The 21,892-nt window shown below is 37.6% G+C and overlaps 2 protein-coding genes across 2 annotated transcripts in view; one reads left to right on the top strand and one right to left on the bottom strand.

Moving 5' to 3' along the window:
• Window positions 1-21,892, bottom strand: part of RPL9 (ribosomal protein L9) — a 457,174-nt gene that overhangs the window by 248,442 nt on the left and 186,840 nt on the right. The gene's annotated exons all lie outside the window — the stretch shown is intronic.
• WDR19 (WD repeat domain 19) overlaps window positions 1-21,892 on the top strand; it is a 111,283-nt gene that overhangs the window by 46,972 nt on the left and 42,419 nt on the right. The window contains exons 15-25 of the mRNA XM_049631991.1: window positions 1,361-1,510; window positions 6,468-6,615; window positions 6,744-6,948; window positions 9,153-9,312; window positions 9,509-9,619; window positions 12,131-12,240; window positions 16,758-16,815; window positions 19,374-19,514; window positions 19,595-19,677; window positions 20,129-20,212; window positions 21,651-21,797. Coding sequence (XP_049487948.1) covers window positions 1,361-1,510; window positions 6,468-6,615; window positions 6,744-6,948; window positions 9,153-9,312; window positions 9,509-9,619; window positions 12,131-12,240; window positions 16,758-16,815; window positions 19,374-19,514; window positions 19,595-19,677; window positions 20,129-20,212; window positions 21,651-21,797 — 1,397 coding nt within the window. The remainder of the gene's footprint in view (window positions 1-1,360; window positions 1,511-6,467; window positions 6,616-6,743; window positions 6,949-9,152; window positions 9,313-9,508; window positions 9,620-12,130; window positions 12,241-16,757; window positions 16,816-19,373; window positions 19,515-19,594; window positions 19,678-20,128; window positions 20,213-21,650; window positions 21,798-21,892) is intronic.

Here is a 21,892-nt window from a genome sequence, read left to right on the forward strand (position 1 = left end):
GTGGGAGAGAGCCAAAGCATAAGAGACTGTTAAAAACTGAGAACAAATTGAGGGTTGATAGGGGGTGGGAGGGAGGGCAGGGTGGGAGGGAGGGTAGGGTGGGTGATGGGTATTGAGGAGGGCACCTTTTGGGATGAGCACTGGGTGTTGTATGGAAACCAATTTGACAGTAAATTTCATATATTAAAAAATAAATAAATAAATAAACATTAAAAAAAAAACTTAAATAAATAAATAAATAAATAAATAAATAAATAAAACATTTAATAAATAAATAAATAAATAAATAAATAAATAAAATGAATTGTGATCAAGCATTATACAACTCTGTAAATTATGCTAAAAACCATGGAGTTCTACATTTTAAGTGGGTGAATTACATGGTATATGAGTTATACCTCAATATGCTATTATTTAAAATAAAGTACACACATTTTAAAAAAAGGAAAAGGATCAATTAGGAGTATCTGGGTGGGTCTATCTTTATTCCGTTCCAGTGACCTATGTGTCTGTCCACTCACCAATACTACACAGTCTTGGTTACTGCAGGTAAAAAAAAAACAAAAACAAAAACAAAAAACTTGCAACTGATTAAACTGATTTTCCTACTTTATTCTTTTTTTATTCAAAATTGCTTTAGCTATTATAGTTCTTCTGCCATTTTCATATAAATTTTAGAATAATCTTGTTTATATCTACAAAACATCTTGATTTTTATTGGAATTCTGGTAAAGCTGTATATAAGTTGGGGAGAATTAACATGTTTATAATGTTCTTCCAATCCATGAACATAGTATACCTCTCCATTTATTTAGATCTTTTTTGATTCTTTCATCAGTGTTTTATAGTTTTTAGCATACAAATCCTGTGCACATTTTGTTAAATTTATACATAAATATTTCGGGGTTTTTTTTGAGAGATTGTAAATGATAATATATTTCTAAATTTTGGTATCTACAGTTCATCGCTAATATATAAAAATACAATTGATTGCATCAGGTGGTTTGTTTTTATTTTAAATTTAACTTTCTAATTTGTCTACCAACAGCAAAATATTTTAAAATAACATGGTTTGAAAGTTATTCTTAAACTGTAAGGATATTTCTTATAATTATAGTGGAAACATCTGAAAATCAGTTATGCTTTAATATCACTGAGAATGTTAGAACTAATTGTTGAATTAAATGCACATTCTCATTTACTGTCTTGGGTCTGTACCTTTACATATAGTAAACAATTGTTGTAGACTCTTCCTACGTTAAAATATGGTATATTTTCTCTTAAAATTAGGAAGTATGTTTAAGTGCTAAAAGTATTTTTTTGACAACCTTTATATTTCTATGACTGGATTTTTTTTTAGACTGGTGTCATTCAGTATTTCTACATTGAAGACTGGCAATTTGTTAATGATTATCGACACCCTGTCAGTGTGAAAAAGATTTTTCCTGACCCAAATGGGACCAGATTAGTTTTCATTGATGAAAAAAGTGATGGATTTGTCTACTGTCCGGTAAGTCTGGAAGATTTTTTAAGTATATACAAAGAAAAGTGTGGGGTTTTTTTTCATTTTTATGCACTTTATTTTCAATATTTTAGGAATATCACTTTTATAAGTTACATAAGCATATAATTTTCATATGGTCATTGTTCAGTTTGAGTCAATATTATACTAATGTTTAAAATGAGTTCATTAAGGCAGTTGATTAAAAGACGGAGATTAACTACTTTTTTGAGGATTTGGTGAAATCTAAAATTATCTGCAACTGATACCTTTCTAGGGAGAAAATTTAGACTATTGACTTAATTCCTTCACGATTATTAGTATATTCAGATTTTCTACTTCTTCTGGAGTTAATTTTGTGATTATTTCTTTATGTTTCATACTCCTTTTCTTTAGTGGTGGAAATAGTTCACAGTATTTTTTTTTGTCTTTTTTTTTTATTTATATATAATTTAAACCCAAGTTGGTTAACATATAGTGTAATAATGATTTCAGGAATAGAATTTAGGGATTTATCACTTACATATAACACCCAGTGTTTTTAATATATATTATATATAAAATCATTTTCTCTTACGCAGTTCAAAGATGATAGTACTTTGTTACCATGTTTGTAATCTATTTCTACAACTATACATCAAGAAAACTTTTTCTGGGGCTCGTGGCTGGCTCAGTCAGTGGAGCACACAACTCTCCAGCTCAGGGTTGTAAATTCAAGCCCCACATTGGGCGTAGAGATTACTTCAAAATAAAATCTTAAAAAACAAATGAAACACTTTGTCCAATATTCTGCAGTTTTTCATAGTGTCAGTACCAGAAAGATTTTTTTTTAATTCTTTTTTTTTTAACGTTTATTTATTTTTGAGACAGAGAGAGACAGAGCATGAACGGGGGAGGGGCAGAGAGAGAGGGAGACATAGGATCGGAAGCAGGCTCCAGGCTCTGAGCCATCAGTCCAGAGCCGGACGTGGGGCTCGAACTCACGGACCGCGCGATCGTGACCTGAGCTGAAGTCGGACGCCCAACCAACTGAGCCACCCAGGCGCCCCAGAAAGATTTTTTTTAATGGAAAAATAATTATATCCTATACCACTTTAACCTGATTTACTGCACAATATTACAATATATCTTCGTGTACATGACCTTTCTTTCCAGTTGTGCAGTAAGGTTCAAAGGGCAGGGACTCCTTTCCACCCACCTTACTTGATTTTCCTCTTGCCTTAAAGATTCTGAACACAAAGGAAAGGCATTTTTTTCATAATTAAAAACAGATGGACCCTTTTTAGATCAGTTACTCTGCTTTTTACACATCCTTAACTTTTTTGGGAATAGATTAGCAAAAGAAAATGTGATTTTACGTCTTTTACTTGGATTTTTCATTTCCCTTTGATACCCAGTTAACGATTTAGTATGCCCTTGGTCACAGTCCACACAGCCTACAGCTGTTCTCAGACATGTCTTAATAGCCATTCCCCTGGTGCCTTCCTCCACCTCAGTAGCCACTCGGTGAAGACCACTTTGCCCTCCCTGGACACTTCACTAGATGCTGAGACTTCCTGCCTTCTCCTTCTTTTCCTTTCCTTTCTGCCTGTCTTTCTCTTTCTTTAATTTTTTCTTTTTTTCTCTTCTTTCTTTGATAAATAGAACAGGTTTCCACAGGAGTGCTTGCATTATTTAAGCAAAATTCCTAACGTGCCAGTTCTTACTCAACCCATTCCTCTCCCAGTCACAAAACCAATGAGGGAAAATGACATAAATAGAAAGATAACCTTGAGTTCTTTCTACTTGATAAGGAAATTCATCCTGTACAGATCTCCCTTCTGTAACAGGGCACTCGTTCGATCTGCCTTGCTTCCCCATGTGGGTTCCCCGTGGGTGGAAACTGCTGTTGAGAGCACCTAGAGGGTAGGTGGGCAAATCAGGGATCTGACAGGAGCTGGAGGCAGAATGGGGTTTGGCTGCTAGGGAAAGGCTGAAGAGTAAGAGTCAGAAAGAGCTGATGCATTTTTCTTTCTCCTTACAGTTTTCCTTTCCTTGATAATTTTTGTTAAAGAGGTTACATGGCCTTTCTCGTGGAGTTGGTTTGAGGTTTCAGTGAGTTGATTTTTCCAAACCCGTGACTGGGCACTTGGTAGCCATTTAGCAGGTGTTTGTTAAAGCCCTGCCTCTTTATTGCTTTACCACCCTTCAACCCCTCAAGTTCCAGAATTATCTCACTTGTTGCTGCCCATTCCAACTCCTGTTTCCAACTCTAACTTGCAGCCCAGCTAAGCGTTAAGAAAAAAGTCCTGATAAAACAAAATCCACACAAAAGACTGACTGTATGAGAGCACAGGCTCTCCCACTCTGACCTGTGGGTGGGTATTTGCTTTTATCCAAATTAAGATCTCACTGCTAGGGTAACAGTTACATGTTTGGGCACAATATCTGAGGGGAGTATAGTGCCCACAGGAGCGAATTCCTCTTTTAAATAACACCAGGCGATCTTCCACAAGTAAGGCCAGTGTGGCAGGGAAGGGAAAGGAAGGCTTGAGGTGTGGGCCTTCCCCTGCCACCACCTAGGGCACATGAGGAGGCTGTGCGGAGGCCCCTGGACTCCAGACCAGGTTGCTGTGCATTTGATTTGATTTGAGCACTTGGCCTGTCATAGTGTGCTGCTGCCATGCAGCTCACTTCTCTACTCAACTTCAGTGAATTTGAGAGAAATACTGCTCCTGCGGTGTGCATACATGAGAATAAGGAACAATTCAGACCATAGCTCTTCCTCTTTAAAGTTCTTACATTTACCTGTAGGTTCCCTTCGTATGTATATTCATTCAACCGATTTTTCCTCACTGTGTGCATGGTGAGGAAGTGATTTATGTTGTACAATAGAAGTGGGAGAGATGACGTTTTTCTTACTAATGAATGCCCTAATAAAACAGCCTTGTCCCTCCATCACTCTCTGGAAGCCCATGAAGGGTGACTTGTGATATATTACGGAAAGTTCGTAAATACGTTGCCCTTGAGAGAGGTGGTAGAATGCAGTATTTAAGTGTATGGACCTTAAAGACAGACAAACAGACCTGGAGTTAAGATTAGTAATAATAACAACGAATATTTTTGTGCAGAATACTCCTTACATATATCAGTTATCTCTTAATCTTAATAGCAACCCCAGATATATTCCCATTTTTTAAGTAAACTTTATGCCCAACATGGGGCTCTAACTCATAACCCCAAGATCAAGAGTTGCATGCCCTACTGACTGAGCCAGCCAGGCTTCTTGGTAAATACTCATATTATTGGCCATTTTACAGGTGAAGAAACTAAGGCATAGAAAAGATAAGTAACGGGGCACCTGGGTGGCTCAGTCAGTTAGGCGTCCAGCTTCAATTCAGGTCACGATTTCATGGTTTGTGAGTTCAAGCCCTGCATCGGCCTCTGTGCTGTCAGTTCAGAGCCTGGAGCCTGCTTCACATTCTGTGTCTCCGTCTCTCTGCCCCTCCCCCACTCACACTCTGTCTCTCAAAAAATGAATAAATGTTAAGAAAAATGTTTTTTAAATTAAAAAAAGAAAAAGAAAAGACAAGGAACTTGCCCAAGGTCACACAGTCATAAAATGGTATATGTGATATGAGCCCAGAATGGCTTCCTCCAGAGCTCTCACTTTAATTGGATTCCCAGTTTCACCGTTTATAAAATGGGTACAGTTCTAGTACCTACTTTGTAGGTTGCTATGTAAAAACTAAATGGAATGATGTGCATAAAGCTTGTAGTACAGTGTCTGCCGTGTAATAAGCACTCAACAAATGTTTACCCTTTAAAAAAATTTCTACCACCAGTCCAGTGGCCCTGGTGTGCACATCCGCACAAACCAAGCATCAGTGTAACATAGTGGTTAGAAGCATAGACTGGAGCCAGACTGCCTGCTGGGTCCAAATCCTGACCCTTCAACTTACTAGCCGTGTGACTTCGGACAAATTCCTTGGTGCCTGAGTTTCTTCATCGGCAAAATGGGCATAATAATGCCTGTCTTGTACAGTGTGAGGTTAGAATTAAATGAGGTTACGTACATATAAGTAATTAGCACAGTACCTGGTAAGTAGCGCTATTTGATAGGAATATAATTAGAACTACAATTTTAAATTTTTGATTAGGTAATTTTTTTAAGAAGATAAAAAGAAACAGGTGAAATTCATGTTAATATGTTTAACCCAATATTATTATATCAGTATGTAATCAATATAAAGTACTGAGACGTTTTACCCTCTTGTCCATCCTAGCTCCTTGAGACCTATTGGATAGTTTACACTTACACACATCTCAATTCAGACTACACACGTTTCAATGTTCAAATAGCTGCATGTGGATGTTACACAGTGGCTACTATGTTAGGCAGCCAGCTCTATAGTATTGGTTATTATCTGCAAGAATCTTCTATTTCATTCTGACTCCGAGAGGAAAATAGGGTAGAGAGGAGGTGGGTATTTCTCAGTTTCACATTCAGGATATTATATAAGCCTGTCTGCCAAGGCCAATAGCTTATATCACTAACAGTACATTTTCAATTTATTGCAATGCATTATGGAGAAGTTTTTTGAAACAAAACAGACCCAGTGGAATTTATTTAATTTTCAAATATGTATGAGTTAATTTGTTCTATATACCAAGGGTTGAAAATTTTCCAAACACCAGTGTGTTCATAGTTTAAATTTCTTTTGTCTTGAGCAGCTTCAATTTTTTTTTCTTTAAGCTGAAGCTTTGTGTCCAGACTTATAGTTTTTCCCGAGTTCAACAAGTTTTAGGCCAAGCCAGATCTAGTACAAGAGTCGGGAAAGGAACTTTCCTTCCTGTTACGGTTGGAGTGTTGTTGGGTTGAATGCGTTGGGAAAACTATGCCAACCACGGCTGCAGACAGGCTCCTACCAGGGCAAGTGATAACAAAGTACATGCTTGGGGCAAATCTGTAAATCCTATTTTGTAGGTCAATGACGCTACCTATGAGATTCCAGATTTTTCACCAACCATTAAAGGTGTCCTTTGGGAAAACTGGCCAATGGATAAAGGTGTATTTATTGCTTACGATGATGATAAGGTGTACACCTACGTCTTTCACAAGGACACGATACAAGGTACTTAATCACCTTTTTGTACAATTGTTGTTAAATAAATTTCCGTGACAGTGAAATTAAAACCTTCCTTTCTGGTTTTTGTGCTGAGTATTCGCTTTTAGCATTAAGATGTCCATTTTAAAATACAGGATCCAAGGTGATTTTGGCTGGAGGCACCAAAGTTCCCTTCTCGCATAAACCTTTGCTGTTATATAATGGAGAGCTGACCTGCCAGACACAGAGTGGAAAAATAAACAACATCTACCTTAGCACCCACAAGTTCCTCGACAGTTTAAAAGATGTGGGGCCTGATGAACTGAGGCAGATGCTGACAAAGACTTTAATGCTAAAAAGGTAGGGCTCCAAACACTTCTCTGGAGCTTCTCATTTGCTTTTGTGATTTTAAAGGCCAAATCCTATTGAAAGAGATGGGCATAATAGTATTTACTTTGTTTACTTTACAGGATTGTTGTGAGGCTCAGATAAGATAATGGGTGTGAGAGTATGTGTAAATTCTAAAGGAAGTCCTGTTGTACTAAGCCCTTTAGAACGAAGAGGTTTCTCATCACCCAAATAGCAGTTATTGTGAAATTCTAATAAACCTCATTATTTCAGCAGTATCTTAATGTCATCATAAGAAGTTTGGTTTTGCCTAGTTCGTAATTTTTTTTTTTTTAATCTGATTTTTCCTGTTACCTCTTAGGGCTTTTTTGAGTCTTCCTTTGTGGTTCTGACCATCTCTTAAATGTTGCTGTTCCTCAGCATCCCATAATCTCCCTCTTCTCTTCTCTGATCATTTTTCCTGAATGAACCTCCTCTACTTACATGGCTTCAACAACATTCATAAGAGGCTGACTCCAAAATGTGCATCTTTTGCTTAAACCTGTATTTCCCACTGCCTACCAGTTGTGTTTTTGGGAGTCCACAAGCTCCTCAAACTTTCTCTGTTTAAAACAACTCATCCTGCCCGGCCTCTTCTTTTTGTCCAGTCCTTATCACGTGTGCACCTGTCCCAACACACACACCTACACCTGCATACACGCATACACCAGACCCTTTTCTCCCCCACCCCCATACTTCTCCCCCACCCCCACTAACTCACACCCTCACTTGGAATAATATATGGTGTCACCACTTCCCGACTGCTCTCTCTGTGATAGCCTCATGACAGTCTCCTCTATTCTCCACACACTTTTGAAAATCTGAATCTGATGCTCTCACTCTCCTGCTGGAGATCCTTCCCATTGCCTTGAGGAAGAAATCCCTACTCCTCAGGGACCTCAGCATGACGTACCGGACACTTGATGATTTAATGCCAGCCTTAGCTGTCCCCATTCTTCCACTCTCTGTTCTGCCAGCTGCTTGAATCTGATGTTTTTCATGATTCTTTGCCTTGGCACATACAGCTTTCTCTTCCTGGAACACCCTTCTCCTATGTCTGTATGCAGGAACTCCTTATTCTCCACATTCAACAGAGCCCTCTCCTGCTCCAGGATGCATTCCCTGCAGCCCCGTAACCTCTGGCAGGCTGGTTGGGGGCCTTTCTGGTGGATTGCCGCAGGGCAGTATACACAGTGGTTTAGAATACTTCCCCCCTACCCCCACTGCTGTGTGACAGGCTAGTCTTGTGAGGTTTCTGAGCTTCACTTTTCCTCATCTGTAAAGAAGAAATAGTAATATTTCTTAGTGGAGAGGGCTGTTCCTCAATGACCTGTGTCGTACTGTGTCAGAGTCGTCTGTTGACTTTCCTGTCTCTTCCACCTTCCCCAATTATGACGGCCTAAAAAACAGTGACTGTGGGCATGATCTTTGTATCTTGGTTCCAAACGCAGTTTCTGGCACAGAACAGGTGCTCAGTAAACGTGTGTTGGCTGGGAAAATGCATGGGTGAACAGATGGATGGATAGATACAATATATTCATTAACGCAGGGGTCCCACAAAAAGTTCAACTGGCATTTATGGTCATGTTTTGACCAGAAGTCAGTGACCTTTCTTGTTATGGGCCAAATGGTAAACATTTCAGGCTTTAAAAGCCATGGGGTCTCTGTCACATCTACTCAAGTCAGCCGTTGTAGCACAAGAGCAGCCAAGACAATCCATAAAAAATGGACCGAGCGGCCTTGTTCCATTCAGACTTGGGTCACAGCAGCAGACAGCTGACTGTAGGCCATAGTTTGCTGGCCTCTGTTGTAAACTTCCAAATATGTAGGAGTAGAGAGAGTACTGTTATTAGTCTCATGTGAGAAGAGAAATAATTTTCATCTCTGTGTGAAATAAAGCCAAAAATAAACAAACAAAAAGAGTTAGTTGCTAATGAGGGAGGGTGGTTACACAGCATAGAGTCAGATTAGTAAAAGAAGTTCAAGAAAAAGCATTTATCTGTATAACAAAGGAAGACAAGTTTATGTAGTTTTTGATAACTTGGAAATGATGATTACAGATGAAGAAATGGTTTGCAAATTTATCTGAGATGTGACATTATATTATATATACCCTGAGCATTGCCAGTTAGGGGACGAGTAGAGCGCCCTGATTAAATCCTGTGCTCAAATGCTAGGTTTTCTGATGCTTGGGAAATATGCAAGATTCTGAATGATCACGCTGCCTGGAATGAGCTGGCCGGAGCTTGTCTCCATCACATGGAAGTGGAGTTCGCAATCCGCGTCTATCGGACAATCAGAAATGTTGGCGTAGTGATGTCCTTGGAACAGATAAAGGTAAACAGCATCTCATGAGAATTATTAGTTAGTATTTAAGTGGTATTTATTCAGTCATTTTAAGCTTCTGAAGTTAATCGTACCTAACTCATCAAGTTAGTCGATAGACCATTACCACTTCCTACTAAGCAAAGGCTTTAAAAAAAAAAAAAAGAAATTCTTTATTTGCTCTCATTAAAACTGCTTTTATTTGTAGGGAATAGAAGACTACAATCTTCTGGCAGGACATCTGGCCATGTTTACTAATGATTTCAACCTGGCCCAGGACCTGTACCTGGCATCCAGCTGTCCCATTGCTGCCCTGGAGGTATGGTGGCAAATAAGGATGGGAAGAACACGCAAAGGGGATCCCCTTTTGTGTAGTTAAAATTTCTCAGCACCAGACACCACACACCTTCTCCTTCCTAGAATTTAGACATTTCGGCTTTAAGAACCCCTAAGTATTCATTAATTTCAAAACTACTTTCATTCTGTGTTCTGTGGAGCCATAAAAGGCATGTTATTTTAACATTACCAAATAATTTAAAGTCTGTGTCCAAAGAGAACAGATTATTAAATTTATAAAAATGTACACAAATGAAAACAGCCACCATGTATCTAGAGCTCACCTGGTGCCAGGCACTTTTCTAAGCACTTGACATATTTTTACTCCTTTAACCCTCCCAACAATCCCAGCGGTTAGTTACCTTCTCTATTTCCCAAGTGGGGAAACTGAGGTACATGTATCTTTTACTTGCTTTATGAGATTCTCTTGTGTGTCAAGAGGTACACTGAGGACTAGTATACCATCATTAGTTTCCCAGAGGTGAACATTGCAGGGGAAGGACTAGGACAGAGGGAAGGACCTGGCTCAACACAAGGAAGAAGTGATTAAATGGAATAGCAATTATTGGGCTCTTGAGTTCAGCTCAGGTCATGATCCCAGGGTCACGGGATGGAGCCCCATGTTGGGTTCTGCACTGAGCTTGGAGACTGCCGGATATATTCTCTCCCTTCCTTTCTGCCCCTCTCCATGCTGGTGCTCTCGATAAGATAAGAGATAAGATAAGATAAAAAATAGAGTTGCTGTTAGAACATGAACTCTAGGGTCAGATGTGTCTGGGTTCAAATCCCAGCTCTGTGTAATGTTCTACAAGTTATTTAATCTTTCTGTGCCCTAGGTCCCATTTTTTAAAATTAGGGGTCACAATATCTAGCCTGTAGGGTTACTGTAAAGATTTCAAAATGAGACTAGATCTCTGGAACAGTGCCTGACCAATAGTAAGGACACAAAGTGGTAGCTGTTGTCATTGTTAACGTTATCCTACCTCACGCCAGCATTTCCATAACTACTTAGAGGAGGGGTTTTGAAAACGCACTTGCTGTTAGTTTTACAACTTCACTTTTTCAAATTGTTCTACAGAAAATTTTCATAATTTTAAGTGAACTAAATTTAAAAATGTTGGATAATTTTACAATATCATTTGTGATAATGGGGGACACCCTGAGAAAATTTCAAAATTTGGACTGATAGGCACTGAAGTAGGAATATAGTTCACTCTTATGTGGATCCTAAGAAACTTAACAGAAGACCATGGGGGAGGGGAAGAAAAAAAAAAAAAGTGAGAGAGGGAAGGAGCCAAACCATAAGAGACTCTTAAAAACTGAGAACAATCTGAGGGTTGATGGAGGTGGGAGGGAGGGAAGGGTGGGTGAGGGGTATTGAGGAGGGCACCTGTTGGGATGAGTACTGGGTGTTGTATGGAAACCAAATTGACAATAAATTTCATATTAAAGAAAAAAAGGAATATAGTTGTGATATGAGGGCAAAAATGCCACCTTAGCCCTTCTGCATTTAGTCGTGGACTCTTGTTGTGTGCTACGGGATTTGTAAAGGATTTGAAGTGATGACTGACTTCCCAGTGGAGAGGGGTGATTAACCTGTCGTTCCTTTAACCTCACTTCGAAGGCTGAGGAGTTAGCTGGGTAAGAGGTCAGAGGCACAGCCCTACTGCCTAGCAGTAGGTATATACTGGCATATACTAGTATATATACTAGTAGAGTATACTGCTAGGTACTAGCAGTATAATTTGCTATACTAGCCTCTCTTTGCCTCAGTTTCTGGATTTCTAAAATAAGTACAATAAAAGTTCCTTGCAAAAGGCTTGCTAAGGAAAAGTAAATAAGTTAATGCCCTCAACTAGCACCTGGCAAAGAAGAGCACTTGAAAAATGTTAGCTATTATTCATTCCTTACAAAATGTGAATAAAGTGAGGAGTAAACTCTAAAAGATTCTTTAATAATTAGTTTATGTTTGGAATTATGTGCCGGATGCAGATAAAAGATCACAGGAGCCAGGAAGAAAGACAGGTTCACATTTTATATTTATGTTTGCTATTATTCATGTTGTGAAATAGCTTCAGATTTTCTCAGAAAATAACATCAATTCCTATAGTAAAGTATTTCTCATTGTTTAAATTATCTCCCCTCTAACTAGAAAATTAATCTTGATTGGGTTAATTTTTATTTAATTTTTCCCAATTGATAAAAATTAAATACTAAAGAGTAGTATTTTGTTAGGGAAGACTGAATTTTGGAGGACCACATACCATCGTAATAGTAAGATGTTTTTGCTCCCCAAGACCAATTATTACCCCCTTGGGAGCTCTATCACTCCCACTGAGGCTGTATGCTATAATAATACATTATCCTTACCAAGATCAAGTTCCGCTTTTTAAACAAAAAGCTTTTCCAATCACTTCTAGTAAAACTAGCATTGTATGGTGACTGTGCATAATAATGTGTTCATTTGAAATTAAGGTCTTTCTCTTCCCAATAGATGAGAAGAGATTTACAGCATTGGGACAGTGCCCTGCAACTGGCCAAGCGGTTAGCCCCAGACCAGATACCATTTATATCAAAAGAATATGCTATTCAGCTTGAATTCACGTAAGTCCTTATCTTTACGTTTTTCAGTCAGTAGCTAGCTACTGAATATCTTCAATTCCAAACTGCCATTAATTAGAATGCCCTCCACTGATTTAATAATTGCTAATGGGGACAGGAGGGAAGCTGTATTAATTGTACTTCCAAAAAATGTTTTTTCTAACGAAGTCTTGTCCAGGCCTTTATCCACTTTCATTTTCAGGATCAAAATTTAAGTTTGGGTCTAAGCCTTTCCTACACTTAGAGGCTAAATATTGTTTTGAATCACATTTGGCCAAAAACAGTTCTACATAGCATCAAGGTGATGTACTGCTTTTCATAGCCTATGTTCATGATCTTGACCTCTTTGAACACTTCAAGGATTTGCAGTGTAATTTCAGGTCGTGTGGAAAAATACCAGAATTGGGGCACCTGGGTGGCTCAGTCATTTGAGCATCCAACTTCAGCTCAGGTCATGATCTCACTGCTTGTGAGTTCAAGCTCCACGTCAGGCTCTCTGCTGACAGCTCAGAGCCTGGAGCCTGCTTCAGATTCTGTGTCTCCCTCTCTCTCTCTGCCTCTCCCCTGCCTCATGCTCTGTCTCTCTTTCCTTCAAAAATAAACATAAAAAAAAATTTTTTTAAATAAATAAAGTGTTCAAAATTTCAACTTAGCATCACCTAACTGGGCTTGCCCAAAGAAAACCTGAGGCTTCTGATGAAGAAATTGTTACCCCTGTTGTCAAGAAACATCCTAGCTGTGTTGACATAATTGGGTCCAAATATTAGAAATTTCCACTTAGAATGAGCACTGGGTGTTATATGGGAACCAATTTGACAATAAATTATATTTTTAAAAAAGGAAAGAAAGGAAAAAAGTAAAAAATGAAATGAAATGAAATGAAATAAAATACAAAAAGAAATTTCCACTTAGAAACATTGCTAACCACACAGCCTGGGCTGTCCAGAACAACGTTCTCAATCAGCAGAACAGTTTGTCTTCCAAAAAATCCCTGGTGCACTAACATGTGAGGAAACTGGGTGAACTGGGTGAGGCCTAGAGAGTTGGATGACCTGCCTAAACTGATATGGTAAAGCTCAGGCAGAACTCAAATAATGCCATTTTTAGAGCTGATTGATTTATTCTGGAGGCGATGTTTTCTCAGGGGAAGATGGATCTCCAAGTGAGTTTTAGCCAAATATCACTGATTCATTCTCTCCCAAATAATAAAAACAAGGTAATAAATAGGTCTTCTGGATATGCAGACCCATGTTAGCATCAGTTATGGGAGTATTATTATTTATATATTATGTGTAATACTTTTTATCTCAGTAAGAACCAGGGCCCTCAGTACTGTAATCCGAAGCATGTTCCTTATTTTCTATTCTACCCTGATCCTTTCAATGCATATTCTACTTATAAATATTGGGCCTTTGGAAAATACATTCATTTTTACGGTCACATGATTATCATTAATGCCCTAAAGGCGATAATCAGAAGCAGTCTATTCAGAAGACATGAACAGACATTTCTCCAAAGAAGACATACAGATGGCCAACAGACACATACATGAAAAGGTGCTCAGCATCAGACATCATCAGGGAAATGCAAATCAAAGCCACAGTCATCTCACACTTGTCAGAATGGCTAAAACCAACAAGTGTTGGCAAGGATGTAGAGAAAAAAGAACCTTCGTGCATTGTTGATGGGAATGCAAACTGGTACAGCCACTGTGCAAAACGGTATCGAGTTTCCTCAAAAAGTTAAAAATAGGAATACCCTATGATCCAGCAATTCCAGTTCTGGGTATTTACCGAAAGACTATAATGCTATAAGTCAGAGGAAAATATCATATGATTTCATTCATATATGGAATTTAAGAAACAAGTGGAAAAAAAAAAAAAGACAAACAAAAAACAGACTCTTAATTATAGAGAACAAATAGATGATTACCAGAGGAGAGGTGGATGGGGGCATGGGTGAAATAGGTGAAAGGGATTAAGAATACACTTATGAGCACCGAGTTGTATATAGAATTGGTGAATCACTATCTGAAACAAATGTAACACTGTATGTTATATACTGGAATTAATTTTTTTTTTTAAGTATCCCATAAAGAGTAATCTCTTTGACATGAGCCATAGGAACATTTTTCTAGGTATGTCTCCTCTGACAAGGAAAACAAAAGCAAAATTAAACTATTACGTCTACACCAAAAATAAAAAGCCTTTGCAGAGTGAAGGAAACCATCAACAAAACTAAAAGACAACCTATGGAATGGGAGAGGATATTTGCAAATGACATACCTGATACAGGGTTGATATCCAAAATATACAAAGAATTTCTATAACTTAACACCGAAAAAACACAAATAATCCAGTTAAAAAATGGGCAGGAGACATGAATAGATATTTTTTCAAAGAAGACATACAGATGGCCAACAGACACATGAAAAGATACTCAACATTACTCATCATCAGAGAAATGCAAATCAAAACCACAATCAGATATCATCTCACACCTGTCAGAATGGCTAAAATCAAAAGCACAAGAAACAAGTGTTGGTGAGGATGTGGAGAAAAAGGAATCCTCTTATACCGTTGGTAGGAATGCAAACTGGTGCAGCCACTCTGGAAAACAGCGTGGAGGGTCCTCAAAAAATTAAAAATAGAACTACCCTATGACCCAGCAATTTCACTACTAGGTATTTATCCAAAGGATACAAAAATACTGATTTGAAGGGGCACATGCACCCCAGTGTTTAGAGCAGCACTATTAACAGTAGCCAAATTATGGAAAGAGCCCAGATGTCCATCGACTGATGAACAGATAAAGAAGATGTGGTATACATATACATATGTATATGTTTACATATGCAATCAGCCATCAAAAAGAATGAGATCTTGCCATTTGCAATGTAGATAGATGGAGCTAAAATGTATTATGCTACGTGAAATAAGTCAGAGAAAGACAAACACCATAAGATTTCACTCATGTGGAATTTAAGAAACAAAACAGATGAACATAGAGGAAGGGAAGGAAAAATAAGATAAAAAGGGAGGCAAACCATAAGAGACCTTTAACTAGGGAGAACAAACTGAGGGTTGCTGGAGGAGAGATGGGCGGGAGATGGGCTAGAGGGGTGTTAAAGAGGGCACTTGTGATGAGCACTGGGTGTTGTATGTTATGAATCACTAAATTCTACTCTTGAAACCAATTCTATACTATATGTTAACTAATTCAGATAAAATCTTGGAAGAAAAAAATAGATTACCATATGATCCAGTAATCCCACTACTGGGTATTTATCCCCAAAAAACTGAAAACACAAATTCAAAAAGATATCTACAACCCTACATTTACTGTAGCATTATGTACTGTAGCCAAAATATGGACGCAACCCAAGTGTCCATTGATAGATGAATGGATAAGGAAGATGTGGTGTATATATACACAGTGGGATATTACTTGGCCATAAAAAAGAATGCAGTCTTGCCATTTGCAGTATCACGGATAAATCTAGAAGGTATAATGCTAAGTGAAGTAAGTCAGAGAAAGACAAACACTATGTGATTTTACTCATTTGTGGAATTTCAGAAACAAAACAAATGGAGAAAAAGACCAAAAAACATAATCTTAAAAATAGAGAACAAACCGGTGGTTGCCAGAGGGAAGGTGGGTGGGAGATAGGTAAAGAGGACTAAGAGTACACTTATTGTGGATGCCTGGGTGGCTCAGTCAGTTGAATGTCCGACACTTGATTTTGGCTCAGGTTATGATCCCAGAATCATGAGATTGAGCCCCAGGTCGGGCTCCACAGGCTGAGCATAGAACCTGCTTAAGATTCTTCCCCTCTGCGCCTCTCCCCCGCTTGCATGCATGCTCTGTCTCTCTCTCTCTCAAATAAAAATTAAAAAAAAATAGAGTACACTTATCATGATGAACACTGAGGAATGTATAGAATTGTTGAATCATTGTACACCTGAAACTAATATAACACTGTATGTAATAATTTTTTTTTAAAAACAAAGGATGCCTGTAAAACTGGCCCATAAAATTTAATGTCCCTCCCCAAAATGCTTAAAATACTACAAAGTAATAAGTATCTTACAATCTAACATAATCCAGCTTTATAATTATTTTTATTTCTTTAAAATTTTTTTGTAATGTCTATTTTAGAGAGAGAGAGAGAGAGAGAGACAGAGCACAAGTGGGGGAGGGGCAGAGAGCGAGGGAGACACAGGATCCGAAGCAGGCTCCAGGCTCTAAGCTGTCAGCACAGATGTGGGGCTCAAACTCACAAGCCGTGAGGTTATGACCTGAGCCAAAGTTGGACACTTAACTGAGCCACCCAGGCACCCCTATAATTATTTCTAAAGCAGCAAAATAATAATGAACTGCACTTGAAAAAAATGCTTATATGTTGTATATCCCATCTTATGTGAGCCCAAGCAACTCAGTGACAAAGATTTCTTTTAAATCTTGTATATGTAAAGGAGATACTTAAATATGTATTAAAATTCACTCTAATTTTTTTTCAGGGGTGATTATGTAAATGCTTTGGCTCATTATGAGAAAGGAATAACGGGTGATCATAAGGTAAACTTGAATAAAGATATGTATAATTATCTTTAGGTTTGTTAGTTTCATTTAAAAAGCCATGGTCTAAATTGCATTTTATTTATTAGTAGGTGAGCTCTTTTTCAGTTTATTAACAACTTTGCAAGGATATAGTTAAATCATTTTAAAACACTTCAGATCTAAAGATGACAATATTTTTTATCACTCTGAAAAAGATGTTTTCCTTTGTATCTTAAATATGAGCTTCTCGTTAATGTTCAGAGTAAAATTTTTATCCTTTCCCACTTACAGGCTAACTATGATTTTCATGAGGCTTTGCCTTTTACTCTTAAAAAATTTCAATAACTACTCTACAGTGTACCCCCAGTCCATAAAAGTCTGTTCTGCCATTTCATCTCTCACGCTGTATCTTTTATGATGATCCTGGAAATCATGTACTTTATGCACTATTCCAGCCCATTCTCCCATCCCAGGGTTTTAGCTCAAGAAGCTAAATTTTGCAATAAAAATTGATGTTTTTAGGTGAGGTCTTGTAAAGATTGAAAATCTTTTTATTTCCTATTTTATAGCTAGAATTTTTATTACAGAAGTTAATACAGTTTCACTGTAGTCCATTTAAAAAATCACCACAGTATAACATGACAAGTGAGAGTCTACCAATCTCTCCTCTATCCACACACCTCAGTGGTAACCACTGTTAACAGTTTTATATATTTCCACCCAGAATCTCTTGTAAGCATACAAATACGAATGTAATGTGGACTTTCACTAAATATGAAATCATTCAGTTTTACAGGGGTGCCTGGGGTGGCTCAGTTGGTTAAGAGCTGACTTGGCTCAGGTCATGATCTCATGGTTCGTGAGTTCAAGCCCTGCGTCAGGCTCCATGCTGACAGCTCAGAGCCTGGAGCCTCCTTCGGATTCTGTCTCTCTCTCTCTCTACCCCTCCCCGACTTGTGCTATCTCTATCATTCATAAATAAATAAACTAAAAAAAAAAAATTGTTTTAATGCTTTAAAAAAAAATCATTTCCTTTCAGCAAAGATTAACTGAAATCCGTTCTGGGATAAACAGCATTCTGTTTTCTTCATGGTCTTTCAAGTCAATACATTCGAATCTATGTTAATCTTTTAAGAGCTTCTAATAGTCTATTGTTTAGATATATCATGGTCTTTATATCCACTCCCTTATTGAATCATAATTGTTTTTGGTTTTTTACTATCAAAATACTGCAATGAATATTCTACCTAGTGTACATGTATCTTTACCTAAGATCGTATTTCTGAAGGATATTATTCTTATAAGGGGATTTCTACGTCATAAAATATATGCTTTTAATTTTTTATATTGCTAAGTTGCTTTCCAGAAAGTATAGCAATTCATATAGCTGTAGGTCATCTGAGAAAGTGTCCATTTTCCCCCACAGTTTCAACAACATTGAATGTTAATCATTTTATCTCATCTATCAATTTTATGAGCCAAAAACAAAGGTCTTTTGTGTGTGTTTATCGGTGAAGCTGAGCATGTTTTATTTATTGGCCAATTATGTGTTTTTTAATGAATTGCCTGATCATATCCTTTGCCTTGCATAACTCTTGAGTTTTTGATATTTTCTTTGGCTACCTACATTTTAAGGTTTTTAAAAATATTTTTTTATGTTCTGTTTATTTTTGAGACAGAAAGAAAGCATGAGCAGGGGAGGGGCAGAGAGAGAGGGAGACAGAGTTTGAAACAGGCTCCAGGCTCTGAGCTGTCAGCACAGAGCCCAACATAGGGCTCGAATTCATGAACCACGATATTATGACCTGAGCTGAAGTTGGACGCTTAACCTAATGAGCCACCCAGGCGCCCCTTAAGTTTTTTTTTTTTTATCTGTGTATTTGAATATAGTAACCACTAGCCACACGTTGCTATTTAAATGATTGAAAATCAAATAAAATTTAAAATTCAGTGTCTTTGTCACGCTGGCCATATTTCAAGTGCCCAGTAGCCATTTATGACTATTAGCCACCGTGTTGGACCAGGCAGATATAGAAGATTTCCATCATCACAGAATGTTCCACCAGCCATGCTGTTTTACATAAAATACAATAGGACATTATATTTTATTACATAGATTAGTTCCCTTAACAGTTCTTTAGTTATCTTTAATGAATTAAACAATTTTACATAAAGTTTTTAATGTTTAATCATGTCTAGTAGAGAAATCTTCCATTTGATAAATGGCTTTTTCCTTAATTTTGTTCATAGCATTTATGCTGTGTATCCAGCATATTACTTCTTATATAAAATTTTATATCAAGAAGACATACAGAGATACACAAAGCATTATGACAAGGGTAGTAAGAATTTGTTGTTAAGCATAAAAGGTGTAAACTTCTAAAGAAAAATATATAACTTTGTAACAGAAGATTTAAAAAAAAAAAAAGACTCAGTGTTACTTCATAATCTTGAGATTTTCCTGAAAAGACTAGTGAAAGTAACCTTTGGGCTCATTTTAGATTTAAATCAATTGTTTGGCTGAAATACATCAATTTAACTTAGGGTCTGATGTGTTATTTGCCTTATAATTCCAGGAACATGATGAAGTGTGTTTGGCTGGAGTGGCCCAGATGTCTATAAGAATGGGAGACATACGCCGAGGGGTTAACCAAGCCCTAAAGCATCCCAGCAGGGTCCTTAAAAGAGACTGTGGAGCCATATTGGAGAACATGAAGGTACCCTTTCCTAGGCATAAATATTCATGCGGACTTATACGTAATAAATTCAGTGTTTTAATAATCTCATATTGTTTTAGCAATTTTCAGAAGCAGCCCAACTGTATGAAAAAGGTCTCTATTATGATAAAGCAGCATCTGTTTACATCCGCTGTAAGAATTGGTAAGCATTTGCTAAGTTTGTTCTGAGCAAGTGTGGAAATGAATGGGTCCCGGAAGTCTCCCCACTTGTTTCTTTATCTGTACACCCTGTTCTCCCTATCTAGGTCTTCCCTCTATCTCCTTTTTTCTTCTTGGATGAGTTCATATTAATAGTTTGTTCCCCAAAGAACAACACATCCTGTTGGTTCGGAAATCCCTGATCAGACAAATTACTAGGGAAAAGAGCCCTGTTGCCCCCAAACTGTTAATGAACAAACCTTCATTGTCCCTTGGAGGGGTAGGGCAGGGGTGTGGCATCAGAAGGAAAAGCAGTTACATCTGCTTTTACCTATAGGAGCCAAGATTTCAAAGATCATGATAACTTTTTTGAATCCTAAAAACTAACACTTGATTGTGGAGAGTGACTTTGGAAGTGAATATAGTGCTGATACTCTCTGAAATCTACATTCTAGGGCAAAAGTTGGGGAGCTTCTGCCTCGTGTTTCTTCTCCAAAGATTCACTTGCAGTATGCCAAAGCTAAGGAAGCAGATGGAAGGTTTGTACAGTTTCTCAAATTCATGCAAGTTTAAAGCAATATATAAGTTTGATAAATTAACCATCAATCTTTGCAACTTCTAAGAAAGGCAGAGTGGAGAAAGAAAACATCTTTACCCTTTGCCTGGCCTTAAGTGCCAAACTATTACATTTTTCCCATATTTTAAATACCTCAAGTAAACCTTGGTGTATTCAATATAGGCTACTATCTCTTTTTATTTGAGAGTTAAGTACTAAAAGGTGATATTTTGATATAATATGGCATGAAAATAAAGTGATGGTCATTTTATTAAGAAGGATAACTTACAGGGGCGCCTGGGTGGCGCAGTCGGTTAAGCGTCCGACTTCAGCCAGGTCATGATCTCACGGTCCGTGAGTTCGAGCCCCGCGTCAGGCTCTGGGCTGATGGCTCGGAGCCTGGAGCCTGTTTCCGATTCTGTGTCTCCCTCTCTCTCTGCCCCTCCCCCGTTCATGCTCTGTCTCTCTCTGTCTCAAAAATAAATAAAAAACGTTGAAAAAAAAAATTTTAAAAAGAAGGATAACTTACAGATGCCGAGGAAAAGAACAGTGAAGAAATACGAATTCCACACCGATGACTGCACAGTTTAAGCTGCAAAACAGCGTCAAGATATCACAATGGATAGTTAATATCCTAAATAATATCTTCTGTCCTTCTGCAACTGGATAGAAGAAACTCAAAGACAAGGAGTCTCAGAGGAGGAAACACAATTATGAAATTGTATCTCATACAAACATGAAAAAGCTCTACCTCACTAATAATAATTAAAGCAACAGTATGTTATTTCAACCTCTCCTATCGTGAGATTTTAAACTAATAACCATACTATGAAAATGCACTTGTTATGCATGACTGACTCGTTCTGTATAATTTCCATAGCCTTTGGAAAGTTATTTGGCAAAATACATTAAGAGACTTTTAAAGGTCAGTACCCTCTACTTTTAGAAAAGCAACCTTAGGAAATAGAGATACACACTAAATGTCTTGTTGAAATGGAAAGAGCTGGAAAGCTAATGCAGACTGAAGACAAGTCTTGAGCTCCATCTAGAGGTTGACACGCAAAAATTTTATAGATCACTCTTACTGAAATATTCTGTTATTTTCTGTTTTCTAAAATAAGCTTATATTACTATTATAATCTTCCCAATCAAAAAAAAAAGGAAAGTGTAGAAAATTCTATATATATTGTTCAGATGAAAAATGCAATTCAATATTAATATTTTACTGTTAGTTTATCAGACCTCTAAAAAAGAACACATTTTAGGGAGATGATTCCTTGTATTCATCCTAATGAAGAATAAAGAAGTACAAGAAAAATAAGCAACCGCCATCAATAAAAAAAATTGCCTCCTGTATTGACATTTCCCCCCCAAATGTGACAGTGTTAAGGAAGCTTATCTGAACTAAGTATTTCTTATAGATACAAAGAAGCCGTTGTGGCTTATGAGAATGCAAAACAGTGGAACAGTGTAATCCGCATCTATCTGGATCACCTCAACAATCCTGAAAAGGCTGTCAGTATTGTCAGAGAGACCCAGTCTCTGGATGGAGCCAAAATGGTAGCCAGGTAACGGAATGCATTATTTTTGGACTTCCAAAAACTAGCCTGGAAAGAAAGCCCCACTTACCTTGATCAAAGAAATAAATTCAAAGGGAATATTT

This window comes from Panthera uncia, chromosome B1, assembly GCF_023721935.1.
Source record: "Panthera uncia isolate 11264 chromosome B1, Puncia_PCG_1.0, whole genome shotgun sequence".
In the NCBI taxonomy this organism is placed as follows: Eukaryota; Metazoa; Chordata; class Mammalia; order Carnivora; family Felidae; genus Panthera; species Panthera uncia.